The sequence below is a fragment of the Dermacentor variabilis genome, unplaced genomic scaffold (genome assembly GCF_050947875.1).
Source record: "Dermacentor variabilis isolate Ectoservices unplaced genomic scaffold, ASM5094787v1 scaffold_12, whole genome shotgun sequence".
Lineage (NCBI taxonomy): Eukaryota > Metazoa > Arthropoda > Arachnida > Ixodida > Ixodidae > Dermacentor > Dermacentor variabilis.
Window position 1 is genome coordinate 57,168,539 of NW_027460280.1, and position 25,091 is coordinate 57,193,629.

Genomic DNA, 25,091 nt, shown 5'->3' on the forward strand with positions numbered 1-25,091 from the left:
TTATGTCAGTTGGTTCAACAGCCATGACAGGAATGAAGAATGCAAGCTACTAACCCTGCTCCTACCATTGTTATTGCACGCCATTCAAAGAAGAGTTTTTTGTCCAATGATGTAAATAACTATTTGCATTACAGAAACAAGGCCAGTTGAGCTTTTAAAAAAAGGCGCAGATTTGTGCATTATATGAACAAGGAGAAGGGAAACAGAAGGGCTCGATTTTTGTTAATCATGATCATATAAAGCCAGCAGGCAATGAAGCCAAGAAAAGCATAGGGGTAATTAGCTGTGGTTGAAATGTAAATGTAGGAAATAATTAAGGGCAAATTAAAGAGGACAAAAAAGGCGAGCTTGTCACAGCTGGGGACTAAACCCAGAACCGTATATATATATATCATATCATAAGAAGCCTACAAACAATGTCAGTTCGTCGGCTTCTTATGATCTAATAAAAATTGGGCCCCTCCGTTCCCTTTCTTCTCGTCCGTATGCATACATGTATCCGTGTATATTCTTTTTTTAGCTGGACCAAATTCTTAAAAATTGCCTGTGCCAGTTAGCACAATTGTAACCCTTGATCTAACTTACATGATCAGGTGGCCATTACCTTTACAAAAAGTCTGAATCCTTAATTGAATAATTAGCATGATTATGTTAATTAACTTTTTAATGAATTACTTTGCAGCGCATATTACAATCTACCAATTGTAACTGACTTTGCAAGGCATATAAACTTGGAACGTATTCCGAGGATGGTACTGGTTTCGAGATATGCGCCTTCAAAATTGCAGCAAGAATGCACTGTTGTTCCACTTGCTTCTTAAAGAAAACGGCTGCTTTATACATTGAAGCACAAAAGTAACTGGAACGCCACTGAATTTTGTTGGACACTTTGAAAATGAAACTGGTGGTGTCCTGAGAATCCGTTCCAAGTTGATAAGCCTTGCGAGCTCACCAGATAATTTGTAGATTGAAATATGTGCTGGGGGGTAAAACAATTGATTGAAGAGTTATTCAGCAAAATTATGTTAATTACTCAGTTAACGATTTTGATTTCCTGTAAAGGTCATGGCCGCCTCGTAATTTATATCAACGCTTAGAATTGTGCTAACTGCAGGCAATTAAAAATTTGGTACAGCTAAAAAAAAACACCCTGTACACACACACACACACACACACACACACACACACACACACACACACACACACACACACACACACACACACACACACACACACACACACACACCTAAGATGTACTCTTAGGCCAAAATTCAGGAAATCAGTGAGGTAAACTATTCTTTTGTGCAATAATTAGGACATTTGTATGTTTTCAACTATCCTGAACACGAGATGCTGCTATAGCATACCACTGGCATAGCCAGAATTTTATTTCAGGGAGGGAGTTCCAGCAATCAACTTGCATTAGGCAGCCTTACAATATTGGGAAATGGAGTGCGAGAATGCTCCCACTTCTTCTGCCTAAACCTCCAGGTTGTATAAAGAAAATACAGTAAGACCCTGTTAATATGTACCCACTTAATAAGTAATTCTGGCTTAAATATAGCCGCGATGAATGCCCCACCCTCTCACCCTTGAACTAATGTATTGGCTGACTGCTTAAGACGTAGTCACTTACCACATGGCAAATGGTCAGTGCGTAGTATTTACTTCATTTTTTGGTGCTTTCAAGCCCGGTATCTGGGAAATGTGTGTGCACACCATATATAGTGAAATCGCAACACGACCACTTTTCACAGACAGCAGTCCCCATTGATAGTGACTTCAAAACATGGTGGTCATGACATGTTTCCTGCTGCCATAGCTTCTGGCGCTACCACGTCGTTGACGATGGTGTGGAAGTGGGTGATGGCCTTTCTGTCTCTGACGTGGTGTATGCGTTTACCTTCATGAGGGCATTCACAGAAAAGTGGGGCCTATTGGAGAAACTCACTCGTGGCCTTGCAGAGTTTGAGGATGCCATCGTCGTTGCAAGGCTGCCACGGCAGCAAGTTAGAATCACAGATTTTCTTACGCCCTGCTCACAAATATAACTGTGTGTGTATGTATGAGCGAAAATTAAGGCGTAGTTCTTTTCTCACCAGTAAGTCTATAGACGCTCATTCTGCCATTGTCGGTTTGTTAGTACATCGCTTAGTGCGTACCTGATCCACATTCCCTGCCATCTACATACTAACAAGGTTTTACTGCACACATTAATTTGCGGACTGATAAGCAGCATTAGATTGCATTGCAGAAAGGTAGTCTAAAACATAGTAAGCCTGCTATACCCCTTGACAGTAACAGCGAAATTTTTTGCCCCAACAATAGCTTTAATTATGTAGCACCAAATGAGTGGGAAAATGAGCACAAGTTGTCCAGTGCATTTAACTGTACACTGTGATTTATACATGCCATAAGATCACTTTGAGTTCCCAAGTGGCATAGAATGCAAGTTAACTCGATGGATCTGATCTTTTGTAACAGTCATTATGTAGTCGTTGGACTGTCTCAGTGAAATGGCTGCAGTTTTATGGAGCCAGACATAAAAATATATAGACGTAAATATTTGAAGAAATCTACTTTGAAAAACACAAATTGATTTTCGACGTTTCAGCCAGGTACCGGCCTTTATCAAGAATGGTTGAACATGCATAACGACAGCTGTTTTACAGTTTATTGGTGCAACATTGTGCAATAACTAGTTTGCAACTAAATTTTTCATTGCAAACCAGTTATTGCACAATGTTGCACCAAGAAATGTCTAAAACTGTCATTACGCATGTTAAACCATTCTTGGTAACGGCCAGTCCTTAGCCAAAACATCGAAAATTTATTTCTTGTTTTTTGCAACATGGATTTTTCAAATATATGTGTGTGTCGCACGCGGTGGGGGGGGGGGGGGTTGTTGTTTGCCGAATACTACAGAATTTCATTAAAGTTTTGAAACGGTAATTTTAGCACACCATGCAATATGTGCTCGCAACAAATTTTGTATGAACCATAACAGATGACAAATCACCAGAAGGCTACTCGGTGTTTTTGTATGCATGTTTGTGCTACTATTGTGCACAATGTCTATAGCTGCAAACCCGACACTCTGGGTAGACATAGTATTTTGCTGTAGTTCTTATGCAAGGTCACTTCCACGTTTTACAAGTATTTATGGTATTTGTATTTCGGTAAGATAAGCAGGTTAGCTTATGCGAGAGAGAGAATAACTTTATTGAATTGGGGAAAGTGGGATAATGGATTAGGAGCTTGATGGGTGGCGCCCCAAGTACAGGGCTCCACTGGCTTCTGCCGCCAGCTGAACATGACCCAGAAGAGCCTTCTGCACTTTCAGGTCAGAGCTGGCGAGTTGTGCCTCCCATCGCTCCAGTGTTAGATTATACCTAACTAAGTAGGCATTTAAACTTGGCGGTCTATTTTGGCATCCCCATGAGACGTGGTACAAATACGGCGGCGAGTCGCTACACCACGGACAGGCATGCCCATGCATCGTTGGAAAAAATTTTGCTTAATCTTAATAAATTTGGGTAGACCCCCGTTTGAATCCTGTGGAGATCTATTGCGTCTTCCCCTTGCAAAGATATGTGGGGGGCGCCGCGTGCCGCACTGGTGAGCAAGAATATCGCGTGGTGCCATAAGTGCCAGATCACTATCCTCCTCCTCACGACAGCTTTCCTGTGAAGTGTCGGGTTGTGAATGTGAAGAACACCAAATAGAAAGAACTTTGCGCTGTGGTACGATAGCCACATCCGAAACGTTTTGCAATATATAGCAGAAAAAACTCGTGGCTATTGCATGAGCCAATGTTCTATATCCAGCCTAGTGTGTAGTGTTGTCTCCAATAAATGGTACCTCTGCTGTAGATGTCCAAGTTGACCTTAAAAAGCTTTCCGATAGTCATAGAAGAATGGCAAACAGTTGCGATAAACAAGTACTCTCACTGCAAATAATTGATGTGCAAATTAGTGATCACTGAAATTTCTGTAAGCGTGCTGCTAAGGTTTGCTACTTCCAATGTGAAAGTAAAAAAAAGTGACAAGTCCTTTCTTGTTTTAGAGTGTAGTAGCACCAACAGTGGTAACACAATCATTTGTCTTATTAGCTATCAAATGGCGTCATCACTTCGGGTACCAGTGATGCTATAAAACAGAATTGGTTCTCTTTTGTACTATTGAAGAAGGTGTCTCCATGGGTGCTGTTTGTGCTAAAGACGTGTTTAAAAAAAAATAGCATCAGAGGTAGTGCTTCACCATAACACCTGCAAACTGCAATATGGGCTTTAAAGACCGACTGCAACGATATTTAAGTTTGGCTATATTGGTAATACATGAGTTTATACTACCGAAACAACCTTTTGGCAATCGTATAACTTTCTTATTAGCAGCCATTGAATAGCACCTAATCAGATGACACATGCACCTGGTGGTGCAATACAAATCCGATGGCCTACAGCGATATTTACCACACTTTGAGCATTGCCTAACCTTGGAGGTATACTGAGGGGCCTCGCTGGTTCTGAACATCCTTTGTCTTTTTCCCAGTTTCGATATCGAAAACATCTGTTTGTTTTAACTTCTTGTGATGCATCCACTCATATTTCAAACTTAAAATGTTGCACTAAGGCTGCTCTATATCTACACTACCTGAAATTGGCTTCTTACGCAGTCTGAAGTTTTGTTGCAGTTCGTCCTGCATAAGTGTCTTGTTATTGTACTAATATCTCATAATAAATGTGACCAGCCTGTAGCTTCAAGTTTATTAGCATCTGCAGTTGTCATTTTAATAGGGACCTCCTCCGCAGATGCTTCGGAAAGCGCGGCACAACAGAACTTGGCTGCTGGTGAGCCCTCCAGCTGGCCAGTGCCAGAGGAGCCCTTTGTGCCAGACTACAGTGTGCAAGCGGTGACAGACATGGTGTACATGCGCGTGCACCGGTCTGTGTACCTGGCGGCCCTCAAGGCATCGTGTCTTGACCGGCCAACCTTACGGACAGATCTTGAGGTGGACCACATGCTGCGCAGTGGCGCACCAGAGCGGCCTGGCGACAGCAGCTCACCCCTCCTGGGCGACAGCAGCTGATGGCTCATCACTGCCAATGCTTCTCCTAGTCATCGCTCCAAAGACGGCCTATGGGCCGCACGCCACTTTGGCTGGCTTCCTCGCCTATGCCGGTCTTTCAGCAGCAGTCTTTCTTGCTCGTTACGCCCAATTTTGGGCCTCGTACCACCGAGCGCCCTTGCATTATTCCATGTTAGCAGATTCTTATCCATGGTAGCCTACATTCTCTTGCTTCAGAGTTACTGTTACTGTTTTTAGTAGTGTATACAAGAATGGTCACAGAGCATTAGTATGTTGCCAAAGCGATCAATAAAACATGTTTCAGATTTGTTTGTTCACTGGTGCAGGCACAAAGCTTGTTGCTCAAGCTACCAGCTGTCGCAGCTGTTTGAGCACAGTTTCTTGCAGCTTTTTCTTGTCTCGTTCCTTCTGCTTCAACGATGAGAAAATGTTCTTCTTCTTGTCAGCCTCTCGCACCTTCTCAAGAAGCAGCAAAGCAAGGCTCGGGTTGACACGCAGGTACCGGCTGCTCTCTTTTCCATGGTCATGGAAGTAAGTTGACCAGTCCTCTGCCATGAACAGATCTAGGAGCTGCAAAAACATTCAGATCAAGTTAGCACACTTCATTCCTTTGAGTCCCACAGTGCTCACCATAATAAGCAGGGCAGTCCTAAATGTTTCAATTATATGCAAGCTCACACCGATTCACAGGTGTTTTTTGCATTCTGTTCCAATAAGAACACAGCAACTCTGCGAAAACTTCACATACTTGCACAAGGCAGTGGTACCGGGTTAAATCGTTGGACCAGGACAAATGTTTCTTGAGGATGGGCTTCCCTTGTAGTTACCTGCTGCTATTGGGTGGATGCCAACTTTCCCTTTTATGAAACTCTCTCTTCCTCACAGATTTTCACAGAGCTTATTTGGTTTTGCATTTACAGCCTGATCATAATTAGGCAGAGTGCATTAAATAACTGAAAAAAAATCCCAACCCACTTTTCTTCTGCGCATGTCCGTGATAACACATTACAAGCATCAGGAAATAAAAGGCTGTTAACTTCATTAAATTCCAGAGTTTTACGTGCCAAAACCACGATATGATTATGAGGCATGCCATAGTGGGGTACTCCCGATTATTAGGACAAGGCAGATCTAACCCCGTGTTACTATTTGCAAACTTCCTGAGTTCATCCAACGCAATGGAAAGACTGCAGTGGACTTGCACCAGGACTCCCCTTACCCCAATGCATACTCCCACCCTTACCCGCCCGTTTCTCTTTTTCGTCACAGCTATATTCTATTCTGCCTATATACAGGCAGAACGTATACAAATAAAGAAAAAAATAAGTCTGGGGTTTTACATGCCAAAACCACGATACACGACTGAGGCAAACCGTAATAGGGGACTCCACCTTAATTTCGACCACCTGGGGTTCTTTAACATGCACCCAATGCATGGTACACGGCCGTTTTTGCATTTTGCCCCCATCGAAATGCAGCTGCCGCGGCCGGGATTTGATCCTGCACCTCTGGGCTTAGCAACACAATACCATAGCCACTACACCACCATGGCAGGCAATATATAAAAGGCTGTGTGGTGTTTAGTTTCAGCTCACTGGATTTTGTAAATAAGTTGCCGACTATGTGAGCCAACACTTTTGAACAATCCAACTAACTAGGTGCAGTGTGCAGACTTGCCAAGCTTAGAATGTGAATAATACAAAAAAAATTGCTTGATTACTTGAGATACTAACTGTTTAGTAGTTTCAGAGACTGTTTTGTATGGATGCTTTGAAAAGACCCTCTGCTCTATAGTTGCAACATGAATAATCTACATCACAAATTTTTACAAAATTTATTCATGAAATTTTCACGTAGCTATGTAATCGAGAGTTCAACGGAAACCCGTCTGGTCGGGATGAAAAATGACAAAGAGACGTACACCAACCAAATAAAGCTTTAAAAGAAACAAGACATTCCGTCTTGTTTTTGAAAAATTTTGTTTGGTTGGTGTACATCTTTCTTCTTCATTCACATAGCTGCAGCCAAATTTTCAGTTGCTGTTAAACATTGGTTCTACACGCTATTGCTGATGCGCAGGTATCCATATAATCAACAGGTCTGAAAAATTGCTCAGTGATATGTGTATTTGCATTCTTTTAAAATCTGATTTGCTCTTTGCCCTAAACTAGATGTAAATGAAAAAAAGTTGCAGTTTTGCCCCAAAGGTAAAGCATCGATTGTGACAGCAAATTAGTACAGCTATATGAAGTAAGCATAGTAGTTTTATAGGCTATAAAAACTTGTAAACATTTACTTACTAACTAAATTAACAAGCATGGCGTCACACTCGCTGTGAAAAGCTGGCGTGAGGAAGCGCGGCAACAGCAGCAAGCAAAGTGACCTTCGTGCTGCCTATCGCTTAAAACATAAACTGAGTGGTGCAAACCATAGCACACGAAGCTATGAACCATTGGCACACCTAGACTCTGTCCCCATTGCAGATCGCTTTCTAGATAGGGTCCGCGCCATACGTAGTTGCCGCCGAAGTAGAACGCCCCTCCCAACCCCCGGTGCCTTGCACACGACCGAAGACGGCGCACTTCCTCCCTGCTTTCCTCCCTTGCAGGTGCGAGATTGAGCCATCATCATCGGTTCACCCTCCATTGCTTTCACTCGCGCATACGGCGCGAGGCGACAATGTTATCACCATTAGACTACACGGAACATCATGGCGACAGCACCAATGTGCCTAGAGTGTCCATATAATTGCTATGTGACTAAAAATTGTTAAATTATGAGTGTCACTATGACAATCAGCAAACTTTAAAAACCTGGCATTTCAGGACAAAATAGATGAGATTGCATATTTATTTATACATACTGCAGCCATGCTGGGCTATAGTAGGAGTGGGCAAGAAGTACAAAAATATACACACACACACTGGATCCTAATGATGCGGAAGTAACTGAAATTGTACAGTGTACAATATTGTTACACAATAAAAATGCAAGGCAGTGAAACAAATTTTGGTAAGAACAATGTCTCATGGCAGTGGTGCACCAACTATTTCTGGAGTGGGGGGGGGGGGGGGCAAACTGCAGACGTTCTGGTCTCTCTCTCTCTCTCTGTCTGTCTGTGTGTGTGTGTGTGTGTGTGTGTACGTGTGTGTGTGCGTGCGTTGCGAATTACTATCACATCACACATGGTGAACCATGGGGGCCCAAAAAGTGATCTAAATTTAGATTTATCTCTTGCAACTATATAAAATCTCAAGATGATACAGGGACAAAAGGCAGTGAGTGCCCCACAGTGGCCCCAGATCCCGCCGCGTAGCAGCAGTACAGTGCACAGAAAAAATGCACATTTGCTACAAAGAATTTGAATTGAACAAATAATTGTACTTGCTGTTTAAGTCTACAGCATAAATGCATCGCTAGTTTAGGTAATGGCATTGTTGGGTTATACGCAACAACCTACAATCAACATAAATTACTTGCTATATTCAAAAAAAAAAATTGACTGGCCACCCCGCCCTGCGACAGTGAATGTCCAGCGAATCTGTTGAAAACCACCACAACTGCTGAGGGGGGTATGCAATGCTTTATAACCCTCCCCCCCCCCCAATTTCAGCTAGATTTGATATTTGTTGAGTGCAGTCCTCCCAAGGTAACAGGATAAATTATTTGTTCGCAAAACACATTCATAAAGATCCGGATAGCTTACATGCGTAATTTACTATGAATGTAATAATTAGTGCCCTATCTTCGAAGTTCACCTGCATACTGTCCATAACGTGCCCTTTACTTCCGCCAAATATAAAGAAAATGTCTTGTTTAGCTCACCGAGGACATGACTGAAACTAAGATGGAACGTGTTATGACGCCTGAAAATAGGGAAAGAAAAATGAGGGCTCATTAATTATTTGCGACGCTTCTAACCGGACCAGGAATGTAAAAATTTCGTCACACATTGCAGTTACCATTTCCCCCTCTTCTTTCCACAAACTATAAACTTCTAAACTGCGGCTATGTCGGGACACTAGGAAGCATAGCTGGTAGCGGCCATATCACATGCTCTAACACTTGAATAAGAAATTGTTTACAAAGGCTGTATTTGGTCCAACCGCATTTAACTTCGCACAAAGAGTTTCCATAGTGTACCACCAATTTTCGTTAAATTTTGTCTTGCCGGTTTCTATAGTTCTGCCAGGGCAGCGGGCTCAATTCTTCCCCGCTCGTTAGACATGTTCATAACACTCTAGAGTGCTTGCATACGTAATTTGTTGCAAAAGCCCCAATTACCCATCTATTTTGAACTTCACATCACCCATTAACTTGTCCTTAGAGTCACCAGACATAATGAAGATGCCTCCTTTAGTTCAGTGAGGACACCTTACGAAACTAATATGTCATGCATGAAAAAGTAAGCAGCGAAAAGATGAGGGTTCAATAATTATGCATAACACTTCTAAATAAGCCAGAAAGGTTAAAACTATGTGACACATTGCACATAAAATGCTGCCTATTCCTTCAAAGCATAAAATATCTGAAACGCAGAGTTCTCTTGGGACATGGGAGACCTAGCTAATAGCAGTAGCGTGATACTTTCGAACACTTCCTTACAATTTTTTTAACACTGTATTTGATCGACACATATTTACCATCGCACATAAACTTGGTGTATTGTTCCCCTTATGTTAGCAAAATTTGACCTCAATTGTTGTAATTATGCCAGCACAGCCGTCCAAGTCCTACACTGCTCAAAAAACAGACCAGTAACGCTACCACTTGCATTCGTATTCTACTGGAAAATACGCATTTCACTCACCCATTTGGAAGATTGCCTACACCTTATCCATACCATGCCCTTAACTTTCCTTTGTTTAGCTCACCGAGGACACCGGAGAAACAAACTACAAATCTCTTAATATCCCATTCAGTCACGGCATGCATGTTTGTGAACGCGACTTATTTTTGCTGCGACTGTGCAGTGGTTGCAAGGAATAGACAATGAACATTAAGATTCTAGTAAATTGAACATTTTGCATTGTTAAAATATGCCCATTTCACTTCTGAGTGAAATGTTCATAAAATAACGTAAATTTCACACATTTATCAACAGCCGATTGTAATTTGTGACTGAATGCATTTCACAAAAGTACATGAAAAAAACAAGTGTTTAGTAATTATCTCCGACACTTGCATTTAAAGCTGGAAAGTGAAAGTTTCGCAGTGCATTGCACTTAAGATTTTCCTATTTTCACGAAATTTCACGTCCGTATCTCGTGCGTAGTTTTAGGAGTCTAGGAAACATCTAGATTAGCGGCAGTATGACACCCTGGAACACTTCAATGAGCAACTTTTTACAAAAGGCTGTAATGAGCCTACACAGAATAAACATATACCACTCATCACACGGAACATTGTTTCGTACGTCAAATAAATATAAACACCGTGCACTCTTCGACAAAGTTACACCCTTTGGGATGCATATTTTCCACACAACAATAATCGTCATCTGCCTTGCTTGCGTTTCCTTTCTTGAAAACGCTGCGCCCACTACTTTGCTGTCGACAATGCTCTGTCATGCTGATAACGCACATGCCGTTCGTCACACTGAAGTACTGGGCTCGCAGCGTTAAAAGAAGGAAATGCGGGCAAGACAGATGACGATTATTGTTGTGTGGCAAGATACGACCAAAAGGGTGCAATTTTGCTTAAGAGTGCGCCCCGTATATTTCACCGAGGATACTGGGGGGAAACAACCAAATGCCATGTATAATGCATACAAATTGGAATAAAGCGACCAGTCAGTTACTGTTTTCAGAGTATATAAGCAACCTACACAGGGAAAATTTTTGGTACACATCACCAAGAAGTGGCCCTAATTTTTTCAAAATACAAGATATCTGCTGTGTTTGCTCGTGCTGGGAAACAAGTAATAGTGTAGCTCTTATTTAGAAACAGCCTGAAAATGAAATTGTCAGTCAGAAGTGACACATGTCTTTAGAAAAATTCAGTATTCTATTGTTCTATTGGTATTCAAATGGCTCTGCGAGTTGAACCAAGGTCATTTTCACAAGCATATCTACAATAAGTCGTGATTACGCAATTAAATTCGACAGTTATACCTGTAAGAGGTTTGATTAGATTTCTGATTTTGATAAGATACTGAGACAGCAACGCTGCAACAGACAGAGATTAAATTGTTCCAGCAGTTGATAATCCAAACATTTCATGCCGTAAGGCACACCAATCGTTTTAGAATATGGATATAACAGTCCCAAAAAAACTAGGCATGATGCAAGTTGCGCAAGCTGATAGTTTGTTAGGGCAGGAATTGCCCACCGCCACATGTTATCCGCAACACAAGCGTGTATGGCGAATCCCACGCGTCGTCCACTATAGGGCATCACGACAAGGCACATAAGGCAAGCGTCATTGTCCAAGCAAGGATATATGTAGTAAAGAAAAGTATTGCTTATGTGGTCACTCTAGTTAGAAAGAAGATTTAGCTTCAGCTGTTTTTTAATGAACTTTCCAGCTTGGAGCCAAAACTGCCAGTGCCCTCTTTCAAAAGTGGGAGGGGGGGGAAAGGGCCCCCCTGGCCCCCCCGCCCCCTCGATAGATCCGCCTATGTCACATGGGCAACATGCCTAATCATACATTTTCTATACCATGTTAGAATGTTCAGAAATTCTAACAATGACAATGACCAAGTTGTACCAGGTAATAAACTATACATTTTCTATACCGTGTTAGAATGTTCAGGAATTCTAACAATGACAATGACCAAGTTGTACCAGGTAATAAATTCTGAAAGTCGATTGTGCGTGGGAAAGATAGTATGTGTGTAAAAAGTGCAATGTTTAGAGCATGGTGAGTACAAGTAAAGGATTGGTTGGTGAAAGTTAAGACTTATTGGAGAGGTAGCATAATGAATTGATGAAACAATATAACCATAGTGACTCATTCTACTGCCACACTAAAGTGCATGAATGTTAGATGAGCAAATAGCTGTACGGTAATATGTACGGTACATTGGCAGTATGCACAAATGAGCTCCTAAAACAGTTATAAGTGGTTGGACTATCAGAGTTGAAGCATTTTCAAAATATATGAAATGTTGCAATTTAACAGTGTTTAATGCAGTAGATTGCCATTCTTATTGACCCGCATTCTCTCTCCATGTATTAAGGAATACCAAAAAAAGCAGCCACCTAGTTGCAGAATTCTTTAAAAGGTAATTTGAACAGTTGCAGCTTGGTGCAAAATAAGTCCAAAAAGTTTTTTTTCTGCTCCCTCACTCTACGGATGTTTCATGCAGGCGTTTAGAAGCCATGCTGAGCTGTGGGCTAGAGTTAACGTTCTCATTCCAAGCTAGTCTCTTTTTCTCTCTCTCTCTACTCAGCAGAAAGCCTGAACAATAATTTGTAATATAAGAAGTAATAAGAAAGCTTGAATAATAAATTCATTGCAGCAGCAATATCTACATAGTTAAGTTATACTGTTATGACCATTAGTACCCAGTTATTGCTGTGTTCCTGTACTTTCATCACTAGCAAAATGTCCAACAATCATTTTAATTTACTGTACTTTATTTTACCATACTGCAGACCACTGTGTCGTCCAAGCAGGAGGGACCATACAAAATGCACAGTAACAAGATAAGGCAACCATCAGCACAGCGCTTCACTCCGTCTTCAAATGCTAGATAGGCAGGAGTGAACAAAAGCTCATAGCACTGTTTTCCTAACGTACCTGGCGCAGTTCCACGAAGAACATCTGCAGCACGCCCTCCTTGAAGCCTTTTACTGGTTCTGAGCTGGCGAACTCTGCAAATGCATAGAAGACAGCTGTTAGTGTTAGTTCTACTCCTGCATGGTGTCAGTTACCCACGTTCACACTGGATGACATCTAAGTTGAACTGCTGCAAAGCACCCATGGAAATGTACTTGACATCGTCCGAGGTGAGGATGTTCAACAGAGATGTGGCGAGATGCTGGCAGGCAGTCATGCAGGCTGTTTGAGCCACCTTGTCCTGCATGTATGCAAACAAAGTTGTAGACAGGGAATGCTAATCTGCACATTATTCATCTCTACGTCCTGCAGCAACAAGTTGACTACAATGAATGCCACAGTGAAAAGATCTCAATTTACACCACCTGTGGTCAGCGCACACGTGTCTACATTCCATTCCCCGCTGGAATGTAGCCATCCAACCAAACTTGCTACTACTTTGAGCTCAGTAACAAAACAATAACATATAATTTAAGAGCTCTGAACATCAGTTGGGCATCAAACATACACAATGGTAATCTTCAACATAAACTGCTGTGCACAACTCAAACTCTACAGGCATGACTAACCTCTTAACTGCCATGATGAATTTCAAAAACATTTTTAAAAGTGCAGTATTTTTTTTAGAACTGCATATGTTGCACCAATCTTTTTCTAAAAAAATATATGATAGCTGGAATGCCTATAGCATCTTTATGGGCATCACTGAAAAAAATACATAGCAAAAGTCATTGTGCATCATCAGCAACAGCAGCCTATTTTATGTCCTCTGCAGTACAAAGGCCTCTCCCTGCGATCTCCAATTACCCCTGTCCTGCGCCAACCGATTCCAACTAGCACCCGTGAATTTTCTAATTTCATCACCCCACCTAGTCTTCTGCAGTCCTCAACTGTGCTTCCCTTCTCTTGGCACCCATTCTGTAAACCTAATCATCCACCGGTTATCTAACCTGCGCATTACATGACCTGCCCCAGCTCCATTTTTTTTCTCTAAATGTCAATTAGAATATCGGCTATACCCGTTTGCTCTCTGATCCAAATCGCTCTCTTTCTGTCTCTTAATGTTATGCCTAGCATTCTTCGCTCCATCGCTCTTTACGCCGTTCTAAACTTGTTCTCAAGCTTCTTTGTCAGTCTCCACGTTTCTGCCCCACATGTCAGCACCGGTAAAATGCACTGATTGTATACCTTCCTTTTCAATGATAATAGTAAGTGTCCAGTCAGGAGCTGATAATCTCTGCCATATGCACTCCAATACATTTTTATTCTTCTGAGAATTTCCTTATTATGGTAAGGGTTCCCTGTGATTAATTGACCTAGGTAAACATACTCCTTCACAGACTCTAGAGGCTAACTGGCAATCCTGAACTCTTGTTTCCTTGCCTGGCTATTCATGATTACCTTTGTCTTGTGCATATTAATTTTCAGCCCCACTCTTAGACACTCTCTGTTAAGGCCCTCAATCTTTTGTAGTAACTTGTCCCCGGGGTTGCTGAACAGAACAATGTCATCTACATACCGAAGGTTGCCAAGATATTCGCTGTCAATACTTACTCCTAAGCCTTGCCTGTTTAATAACTTGAATACTTCTTCCAAGTACACAGTGAATAGCATTGGAGAGAAACCAAGATGCATCAACTGCTCAAAAAGCCGCGGCCATGCACATTGCCTGCCATCTCAAATTTAACACTAGCGGTAGAAAATGAGAGCTGTAACATCTTCACACAAGTGTGGAAAGCCGAGTAAAAGCTTCTGTGCATGCAATTTACATGAAAGTAATTGCATTATGATTGGTAGCACACTACAATTTACAGCAGTCTTAGCCTGAGATTATCTTTCTTTAGCAAGCAGATATATATTTTTTTTAATCAGTGAAGCACACTTGTGTAAAATACATACCGGCAGATTTGTGAATGCTTGAAACACGTTGTTTAAGAATGCGATCAAGTCCATCATGTAATTGCTGGCTTGGCCCTCAGGTTCAACTAGAAGCCAGTCATAATGGGCTAAATGGAAGAACATAATACCAATCAATTACCTCCTCGCCCTTACACCCTCACTACCTTTCAACTCACCAAGTTCCAAGAACTCCCCTATTTTGGCCTTCAGCTGTTCATAAATTTGGTCCTCTGCATCTTTTCGGGCGTCCTGCATTTTATGTCAGCACACAATGTCACTTGGCATTGACATCCCCTGTTTCTTACCTTGAACATTGTCCTCCCCTGAAGCTTAGCCACATGATGGCTGTCACCGCACCACCGACTGTAAAAAACAAAGGTTCCCTTGATCATCTCATGAGGATACAGCTGCATTTCCAGGGTGATACTCACTTGAAAATGGAAGAGATGAATTGCTCCAAGTACACACTGGCATCTTCAAGGTAGTTTGTGTTTATCGTTATTTGTATTAGCTACAGAAAAAGACAAAACAGGTTATACACTTCAATAGATGCAACTATGATTGGCCCTTTGTACACACCTGCAAAAGGCCAACATTTGGTTTCTTTATGAGCGATGACAGGCAACCGCCCAGTGTTCGGGTCAGTAGCAGGTTGGTGGCTTTCCGTACCATGTCCTCAACTTCAGTCTGACTGAAAGTGCAACACCAAAAACCAGCAACAGTTATGCCTGTTAATTTTTATCTTTATTATCATTATTATTATTATTTTCTCTCTTGCTAAAACAAACCTGACATTGAGGTCTTCAGAAAACTTGAGGCATTCACGAATGAAGCCTTTGACTTCATCAAAGATGCCAGGTACAAACCGTGAAAATGGGAACTTCTTTGGGAATGGTGCCTGGAATGTAACAGCAACATGATATGCACTTTCCAGCCACATACTACAAGAACCTCACATACTTGCTCCAATGCCTCATCTCGAAATGGGAAAATGGCCACCACATTCTGGTACTCCTCCTCTGTTGCAACTTCAATAGGGTGGTAAGAGTCATCATCAAAGATGCTACGGAAAGTCTGAACACAGTGCTTCATAAGGATCTCGTTGTAATGTTCCTGTATCTCAAGCAGCAAGTTGTGCACTGGGTCTACGTGGTATCCATAGCTCTGCAAGAGAAAAAAAAAATGAAGAAGGGTTGGGCGAGAGTCTGAAGTAGTTCCACAGAGTTCAAAATTTGTCTAGATACACCTTACCCGTAGTGTTTCGCTGAACAGGAGAATGAGTTTCTTAACCTCAAGCATCAGGCTGGCTTCCGTGCAGTAGGCCTAGAATTAACCAGATCCCAAACAAACTGTCTGCCCACTCAATACAGTACAAGAAGATCTTAGCATGCTACTTACAGTGTGTGTCCTTAATGCTGCTGTTATCTTTAATAAAGCATTCTCCCAGACTTGGTCCAGGTATGCCTGATTCACAAGGCCACTTGCTGTGTTTAAAATGTGGTCCTCAACAACAAAGAACCTAAGAACATAAATATGATACATGAATGACATGCTGTCTGATATGTATAAAATAGAATAATTGTTTTTATAATTGCATAATTTCATAATTTTGCAACATTCCAGTACTTCGCTACCTGTGAGTGAACCAACTTTTTTTAGAGCTAGAATCCTGTTCCTGTTACATTTTACAGTGTACATGAGCAATACCTGCATTAGTGTATTCTTGTTTAGGTTAATTTCCTGAGTGACACCATATTTAGGTCTGAGTACTTTGTTGTGGCAGCTGAGCCTAGTTCGACATTTCTTTCCTTTTAACAGCACCACAGACGTTGTGTTATGGTACATTAATAGATGAATGGGTGTGAAATTCCTGTTCTATCATATGATTATCATCATGCAACTGCCCACCTTTAAAAGACTACACTGGTGTTTATTCCTTTTAATTTGAACCACTGAGCCCACAGATGCTTTACCAGTACCACTTCACATATATAGAGTTCTACAGAATTATGCATAGAACATGGCACAGAAGCTGTGCCATGTACTTGGACCTTTGAGCTGTGCTAGTAGTGCTTTTCACACAACAAAGGCCTCTTAGCCTTACTCTAAAGCACTAGCCTCAACCCTACTCCAGTTACTTGTTACTGTATATGCTTGTGTATGTTGTGCATTTGTGTGTTATGTATGGATGTAAGTGTTGCTGGTGAGTCAATAAACCCACTATGGCACTCCTAAACTACGTGTCACAGGCCTTAGCAAGCTGCTAACAAGCATGCTAGCTTGTAACCACCACAACTTTCAGTAAAAAAGAAACAAGTCTACCAAAACTGCTGGCATAACTCACCCAACAATTTCCGCAAAATATTTACGATATCCATCACTTGTCTCGTGCTGAAAATTGAGAATGTATTAGAACCAGCACACTTGGATTCCCATGACACTAGTCCAGAAAACAATGAACAAAACTCAAAATATTTACACCTTACAAACTAAAAATAAAGTAGGACTACCAAAATGTGGTGGTTGAGTGTGGGCATCACTGCAACGTTAGCGACAGTGTCAACCAAATATTGTGATAGTAATCCTACAAATCATGACACCACCATGTACAGGGAGACAAGATTTCAACCTCTAATGCTGCCACCCTCTGTGTGAGGCCACATTGTTCATATATATGACAATGCGCCGTAAGCAATCTGCATGACTAAGTGGTACATTTCTGGCTAATCCCTGCTGCATAATGTGGTATAGGTTTGCAGAGATTGAACGGCCGGGCAACTGTCATCACTAAACGAAGTGTAATGGTTATACATTATAATTTGTAAAGCAACATCCACATAGCATTCCACTACAATAATTTTTTTAAAGAGTTTAGTGATAGTATTAAAGAGAGAAGCAAATTAAACGTTTAGAGGTGATGGTGCAGGGAAGTGAGCTACCCTCCCTGCAGCAGAGGCTACCTCTAATTGTCGCAGTCAATGTCTGAAAGTGATATGCCTCCACTGCATTCTCCCATATCAGAGCCAAGGGTACACGTGATTTTTACGTCACAACCCCCACTCCTTTTCTCTCTCTCTATTCATTTTTCATTTGTCACACTTCAAGAGGCAGTTTCACACACTGTTTCATGGGTATCCCAGAGTAGCTTGCGTCGCTGCTGACTATTTCTACGCTGCAGGTGTGAGGTGTGGCGTTTCTGGTAGGTGGGCTGTTTTGTGGAGGTGTACACATGGGCTCTTGTTTAAATCTGAAGCAGTTTTTGCAGCTTCATTACCATCCATCTGTCTTATGTCTGCAGCAGGGCAAAGGATTCACATAATGATCTTCAATCACCCTTGTCTTTCCACCATCTGACTCCATCTTATGTCTGCACATTTCTTGATTTCATCATACCATGTGATCCTCTACCAGCCTCAACTACATATCTCTTATTGTGGAACCCTCATTCTCTTACTCTAATACACTGCTGTTATCTGCTCCATTCACCGGTATCTATACTGCCACAATCCTGTCTCTTAATGTTACACCTATAATTTTTACTTCTATTGCTCATTATGCAGTCCTTAGCTTCTCATGCTTTTCAGTATCCTCAAAATTTCAAGCCCACAGGTTAGTACTTGTAGAGTTTGCTGATTATATCCCTTTCAGGTGCCAATTAGTTTTGTTTGTTAGAAAATTGCATTCTTTTTTCCCCTTTTTTCCATCATTAAAGTCATGCAGCAGCACAGGAGATTTGTAATTCTGAAATTTTAAGCAAGTTTTGCTGTTTTCACAAATATGGACTTCATGGCAGAGCTCTCAAAAATACTTTAAGCCCGAACCATGTCATCTAAGTGTGCCAGGAAAAGATCAAGTCACTTCAGAAATTTGACTAGGGCAAATCATTATTTTCAAGAACAAAGAAAGAAGAGGACCTGCTATATAACAACATACTAGTGTCACAGAAAACATGCCACAAATACAGTGTTTCAGCGAACATTTTCCAAATTTTCGTTTAATTGCCTGTGGCAGATAGCGCAACTCTAGACCATGAGCTGGTGTGCTCATCAATTGTTAAAAACATCTTGGTTTGTTTTGAGCTTAAACTTCACACAAAAACCTGCTGTGGAGGCCGGTTGGGCATGGCATTGTGATATCAAGCACAAGATCACAGGTTAAGTTCCTGGCCACAGAGGCTGCATTCCAATGAGGGCAGAAAGTAAAAATGCTCATGTACCATACTTTTTTGGAGCATGTTAAAAAAAGTAAGTCAAAATTAATCCAGAGCCTTCAACTACACATCCATCATGCCCATTGTGCCAGCTTGGGAATGTTAAGGGGAGATGCGGGTAGAAAAATTAATTTTTTTTCAACAATTTCCCTTTGTTTTTGATTGTTTTGAAATTGTTGAACATTCTTCTTCCTTGCTTAGAAAAATCAAAGTGACACATGCTATTTCTCTGCTTCGGAAATTCCATCCTCTTTCACCTCACTGTCAAGAAATACATGTATCTCAAACTTTCAATTGGGGTTTCCTCCTTTTGCATTTTTAGCAATTCTCAAAGTTAGTGCACACTTTTCTTTTACAGTTCTATTTGACTTAGTCCAAGGAAATTTGGTACACTTGTTCTATAAGATATGCAGAATGCCGATATCTATGCGATTTCAATGTTTTTGTGATATCATTATGCAAATTTGAGCTAACTTCTGAGAACTGTAGAAAAAAGAAGCATTACAACTTTGCAATTCTTTTCCAATATTGATGACTCCTACAGAAAAATTCCAGCTAGTTTGCAGCATTCTACAGTTATTATAGAGTGGATTAAGCTGTTTCTGCATGTTCTTTATGAAAAATTAATATCTAAGAAAGTTTACCCAAAAACCCCTTTGTTTTCAACTTTTTGGCAACAATGAACAAAAACTATCGAAGCTACAAAAAATATATTTAGTGTAATGGAATGAACAGAAAAAGTCTTACAAGCACACACAATTTCATTACTCTATGGCACTTATTTAAAAGAAGGGTCTGCACGCCAAAGTTTTTGTAAAGGTTGTATCAAATAAACAGCGCTATTGTCCTGAGCTGCTAATGTGCATTAACTGTGACAGGGTATAGGCTCAGTGATTAGAGTGAAGAAAATGTCTTGATATAGTAGGAGAGATTATCAATACAGCTTATGTGCGTAAATGAAATGTGCCACAAAAAATTACATACTGTATGGTAAACTGCAGCACTGATGGGCAAGGGTACTCTTGCTCTTAAGGTACACCAAAGCAACACTGAGAAAGGTAGTGATTTTGGGGTACACTCTCATATATTTCACTGTCAAAGCTCAAACTGTCAGTGACCCTGCTTTTCAAAATACACAGAAACCTCTTCGGATATCACTTGCAACTACACTAATTATATGAACAATTAATTTTACTTTTGCAAAGTGTCCCAATCTCCATGAAATTGTCATAATATTGCTTATCAAACGCTTTCAGACAACACATATGTGGAGGCTGAAGAATCACAAGCGCTGAAAGCCAATGGTCCAATTGGTTCTGAAATAATGAAGTTTACTGAACTGGAGTATGAAGTATTTGCAAAAAAAGTTACTTTTTTCTGAAGCAAAAGGCATACGCTATGAAGACTGCATAAATGCAAAGTATGCAACAAAAATTGCCACTTAAGCACTGAGTACACAGAAAACAAAAGGAAAAACAAAAGGAATAAAAGACAACCATTTCGTGCAAGTAGACAAACCACACTAGATCTGATTGTCCAAAAATGTCATACCATGTTCATTTGTGGTTGGAGGGCAAGCCGAGCCTGGTGCTTTCGTTGTTGTCGGTAGTAAGCTTCAAACGTATCCCGCGCTCCCAGTACACTGTAGATGTGGTGGCAGCGGTACACCGGTGAGAAATCTACCAAGTCTTGCGCGCTCATATCTTCATCCTGGTCCAGCTCTTGCTTGCAGCCCTGGTTCAATGCCACCTCGCCAATGCGACCTGAATGCTTGCGAATGTTCTCAAGGAAATCTTTCAGCTCTGACAAGGATGCTTCCTTTATACGGTCACGCAGCCGTGGTATACACACTGCCATGGACTGAGCAAATCGATGCTGTGATACTCGGGGCAAATATGTGTGCTCTAGCTGTTCAATAGTTTTAAGTGCTGGGTAGTACCGACGTTCTTTCATCTGTTCCATTAATTTGGCGTAAACATCAAGCACAGGAAGGCACACACTTAGGCTTCCAATTGTCCAGGCAATGTTACTTTGAATGTGACCATACTTGACTAACTCATCAGCCCTCTGCAGGACACGCTTTGCTGTTTCTTGTAATTCTTGGTCTGTTCGGGTCACCTCATTCTGCAAGAAAAAAGTTACATATAGGCCTCTGAGACGGACTCCCACAATTCCAGCTTTACATAATGTAGTGCGAAGACACAATTACACAGAAGGGACACAGAACCCATCACAGGTGGTACTAACAAATTTATTTGAAGGACAGCGAGAAGAGTATATATGCTATTCCCAACATGCAGGCACCCCTGCCACTACCGAGGGCGACTATCAGGGCTAGCAAGATCACTTGGCAGATCTAAAGAAAGTAAGCTCCGCATTGTACAAAACAATGGAAGTCTGGCTTACACAAGCACTATTTTTTTCTTTTATGTAAAATGCTTCTAATAGCACACATGCCGTTTTATCTTTACTTCTTCCCAGGATCTTCACATCATGAAATACCGGCTTACAAGGGCAGGCTATAAAGTGTGTTGAAGGATGCGCAATGAAGTCTTTCTTCAGGACATTAGCATGCTCCCTCATTTGGTGATTGACACAGCGGCCTGTATGTCCTCTATAGGATTTTCCACAAGACGGGGATTTCACACAAAGTACAACATGGAGCTTATTTTCTTTAGATCTGCCAAGTGATCTTGCCAGCCCTGATAATCACCCTCTGTAGTAGCAGGTGCAGTTGCGTGTTAGGCACAGTATATATGCTCTTCTTGCTGTCTTCCAAATAATGTTATTAGTAGCACCTGTGACGTGTTCCGTGTCCCTTCTGTATAATTGTGTCTTTGTGCTACATTATGTCGGTAAGCAAACACCAACTAGCCCAACAAGTCCTTCTCCAACTTTAAGCATTTGCAGTATTCGTCACAAATTATCCCTGAATTAATAAATCTCAAAATGTCTTCATAAAAGCTGTTTCATAGTTTTGCCATTTACAACACAGTTAACGTCAGAGTTTTAAACTAATCAATGATCTACACTCCCGTCATGCTTGGTATTAATGTCTGTGCCAATTTAGGTAATGTTGCATACCAGTGCGTCAACTTGCTTTCTTCAAGCTGCAAAATCTGCCCATTTTTTTCAGGCCACTTAGTGCAAGGTTTGATTGCTGCTGGGCTAAATATAAGTATAGTAACTGGATCACCAGCTGTGGTCTGCACTTATAAAGAGCCAAGACAAAGTTATTTATGAAAAGCCGTAATATAAGTAGGATTCTGTGTTTCTGGATTAATGTGATAAAATCCTAACAACATTTGCCAGTAAAGAGATTGACAACTCATATTTACTTGAAGAACTACAAATTTTATATAAACCATTCTGATGTTGTAAAAGTTGACTGTAAATAAGAAACGTTTCTGTGACTACATTGCTTTTTTTTTTAAATCAATCGAAGCCATTTTTTGAGCATGGTCGACACAAGACAGTAAATAATGCCTTAAAAGAGATAAAAAAGTACAAAAAGAACTTCGAATTTAATTGCACCAACAAGAAAATTTCAGTAATCTCCTAATATTGTGCAAGAAACAGAACTGAAGAACAGCCTCGATTTTGCCTGAAAGTAAGCTACGAAAACCCAAAACCTTACTTACTTACAACCTTTCTCATAAGCATGGCTTAGCATCATTGGTTTACACTTTTTAATTAGGCATATATTTTTTTTAGAAAAGGAAAGCACAGTCAAGGATGGCAGAAAACTAAGCGGGTTGATGAAATTAGTAGGAAATTTGCAGGCACAAGTTCGAATCAGCTAGCATAAGACAGGGGTAATTGGAGATAGCAAGGAGAGGCCTTCGTCCTTGCAGTGGACATAAAAATAGGCTAATGATGATGTATTTTTATATATTGTGTGTGGGGGAATAATTGTCCAAAGCACCCCCCCCCCCTCTCCCCTTAAGAGCAAAGGTAGTGCCATCAGGAGTAGGCAACTGTTGGGCTGGACATGCAATTAATTAAATGTTCTCATATAAGGCAACAACCATTGCCAAGTGGTGATTCAATGACTACACTAAGGTGTGCACTTTACCGTTACACTATAAGTAACTGAATACAATTAAAATTTCAAGGTTAGTGTGTTCACACTGTCTCGCATTTGAAGAACTGGAGCTCTGTGGCACGTACTACTACCAACTTTTTTATTTACGTGCTTCGGTATAAAGCGCAAAGCAGCACTCACTTTCAGCTTTTGTGCTTTGCTCCGTACTTGCAAAAGCTCTCTGATGCAGTCAATGAAGCCCTGGTAGTGGAAGTTGCACATTTTTTCGATCTCTCTGTCGTGGTCGCTGATGCGTGCGTCCAATTTTTCCAAGAATTTCTCGTGTTCGTCTCCATCATAAATAGCCCTGCGCAAAAGATCGAGGCGAAAAGTGAGGAATAAGCGATTTTTCTTTTCATTCTTTCATCGCGTATTCGTGGCTTTAGGTGCACAGACCGCACACACCCCCTTTTTGTAAGTCGTCGTTTACCAGAAGCTCCCGACTGTAAAACGCAATGACAAACTACGTCCGTGATGTATCGTGTACGATTTGTTAAAACGTTTTAAGCTGCCGCTATACTAATTTTAAGTGTTTCACTATCAGCATCTCCACGACCAAGAATCTGGAGCATAAAGCACAACACTCAGCAAGTTTTAATCTACAGACTGCAAAGCTTAACATGCATGAATGACGCCCTTCTTGAACGATCGTTGCCAATAGTGCAAGAACAAATTCCAAATATCGCCGATCGCTGACACAGTATTAAAGTTCTTTTTCTTTTTTTCTTTTTTTTTTTCTACACAACGATGCTATCAAGTGCCAGGAAGTCTACCTGAGCACCAGACCGACGCTGCTCGAGTCACTGGTTTCCAACTCAAAAAGTAGATGCTCATGTTCAAGTCGACCTGTCGTGCACGGGTCCAAAGATGCTTCCGGTTTGCTCTCGATCATTTGATCACTGCAGGTCAACGAAAGCAGACTGCCCTACGTAACGGGCCGACAAGACACTCATTAAAGCGGAAAGGAGGACGCACCGGACGGCAACGCAACTCACGTAACGCGAGCAGCGCCCCGAATGGAAACCAGCGATCGTGTATTTTTGCTTATTATTAGTTATCGGGGATCCAAATTAGCCAGAAAAAAACATGCTTATTTTCCGCGGTTGGTTTTTATGCATAAAAGTGTAGTTGCTCTCTACTTCTGAATAATAAACTCGAGCTCTTTGACACCTAATGGCGCGCGAACTCAAATCAGCTAGAGGGATTCGTGGCTGGAATAGTCACTCATTCCGTGCTGGGACGCACAACACTGGCAGAACACTCACGTTTGATCAGTCACATACTTACGTGCGAATTGAATAAAGTAGAAAGCTGCTACCTTTTCCAGAGAAGCCAATCATAACGCTTTTTTTTTCTTTTTTACTGCGCTGTTCTGGCAATACGAAAGAAATACGAACGACGAGGGTACCCGGCTGCGTAGTAGCGCGCGCGGTCGTCGCTCTTGGTACTCTTCTGGTACATGAAAACACGAATAATGCGGATGCACGACTGCTCTGTCATGTGCCGTCGCCGTTGTCCACCTTGGTATCGCTCCTTTTGCACCAAAAAAGCAGCGCACTAAACCAAGACTGAAGTCTTGTTTATCATAACGCAGGTGGCAAGCTTTTCGACCTCGTACAGTACAAGAATGTCTTGCCAAAAATTCATCCGGAAAAACGAAACTGGGCCTGCTCACCTGGCAACTGGTGAAATAGCTACAACACCATCCACCGCCTCCACTTCATAGATGTGGTGCTGTATTCTCTTGTTGAGAAGGGCAGTTCCACTGTCGAGGATAGGATCTTCCGCCATTGAGAGATACGCATTCGAGCCTCGCAAGCGCGCTTGAGCAGTGGCTAAGAAGACGAACTGGTGGCACGAGCGTCTTCCGACTCATGTCAACATCAAGTAAGCTGTAAGGTTTCATTGCTGATGTTGATAGCGGTGGTATCCGGCTACTCAGTGGACATATGGATACTCGCCGTACGGCAAGATCTACGCGATCGGGCGTAACAAAGTGTGCACCGAGTGGCTCGAATAAGCATTCTT

General features: G+C 41.4%; 2 protein-coding genes across 4 annotated transcripts in view; one reads left to right on the top strand and one right to left on the bottom strand.

The window, feature by feature from the left end:
* LOC142565796 (unextended protein-like) overlaps positions 1-5,405 on the top strand; it is a 25,537-nt gene extending 20,132 nt beyond the window's left edge. For both annotated transcript variants that reach the window (XM_075676333.1, XM_075676332.1), the window contains one exon: positions 4,811-5,405. In XM_075676333.1, the coding sequence (XP_075532448.1) occupies positions 4,811-5,088 (278 nt within the window). In that variant the 3' untranslated portion in view covers positions 5,089-5,405. The remainder of the gene's footprint in view (positions 1-4,810) is intronic.
* Positions 4,752-24,940, bottom strand: Sec15 (exocyst complex component Sec15). 2 transcript variants are annotated; one of them, XM_075676335.1, is made up of 16 exons: positions 24,739-24,940; positions 23,205-23,370; positions 20,531-21,103; positions 17,114-17,160; positions 16,168-16,288; positions 16,021-16,092; positions 15,730-15,933; positions 15,558-15,667; positions 15,349-15,460; positions 15,201-15,280; positions 15,075-15,132; positions 14,946-15,018; positions 14,770-14,876; positions 12,970-13,111; positions 12,832-12,905; positions 4,752-5,658 (listed from the first exon to the last, which is right to left on the bottom strand). In XM_075676335.1, the coding sequence occupies exons 1-16, from the start codon at positions 24,852-24,854 to the stop codon at positions 5,431-5,433; spliced, it is 2,283 nt and encodes a 760-aa protein (XP_075532450.1). In that variant the 5' UTR covers positions 24,855-24,940; the 3' UTR covers positions 4,752-5,430. The 2 variants fall into 2 exon arrangements, with proteins under 2 accessions (XP_075532450.1, XP_075532449.1); XM_075676334.1 differs by lacking the exon at positions 24,739-24,940 and adding an exon at positions 23,837-24,065.
* Between the last annotated feature and the right edge of the window lie 151 nt (positions 24,941-25,091).

What these genes read in the sequence shown, in the direction of transcription:
- Sec15 (XM_075676334.1), bottom strand. Translation starts at nt 23,955, where the DNA reads ATGATCGAGAGCAAACCGGAAGCATCTTTGGACCCGTGCACGACAGGT. An exon ending in GCAAAGCACAAAAGCTGAAA is followed by an intron (nt 21,104 to 23,204) that starts GTGAGTGCTGCT and finishes TTTTTCTTGCAG; the next exon opens with AATGAGGTGACCCGAACAGA. An exon ending in TCCAACCACAAATGAACATG is followed by an intron (nt 17,161 to 20,530) that starts GTATGACATTTT and finishes CTCAATTTTCAG; the next exon opens with CACGAGACAAGTGATGGATA.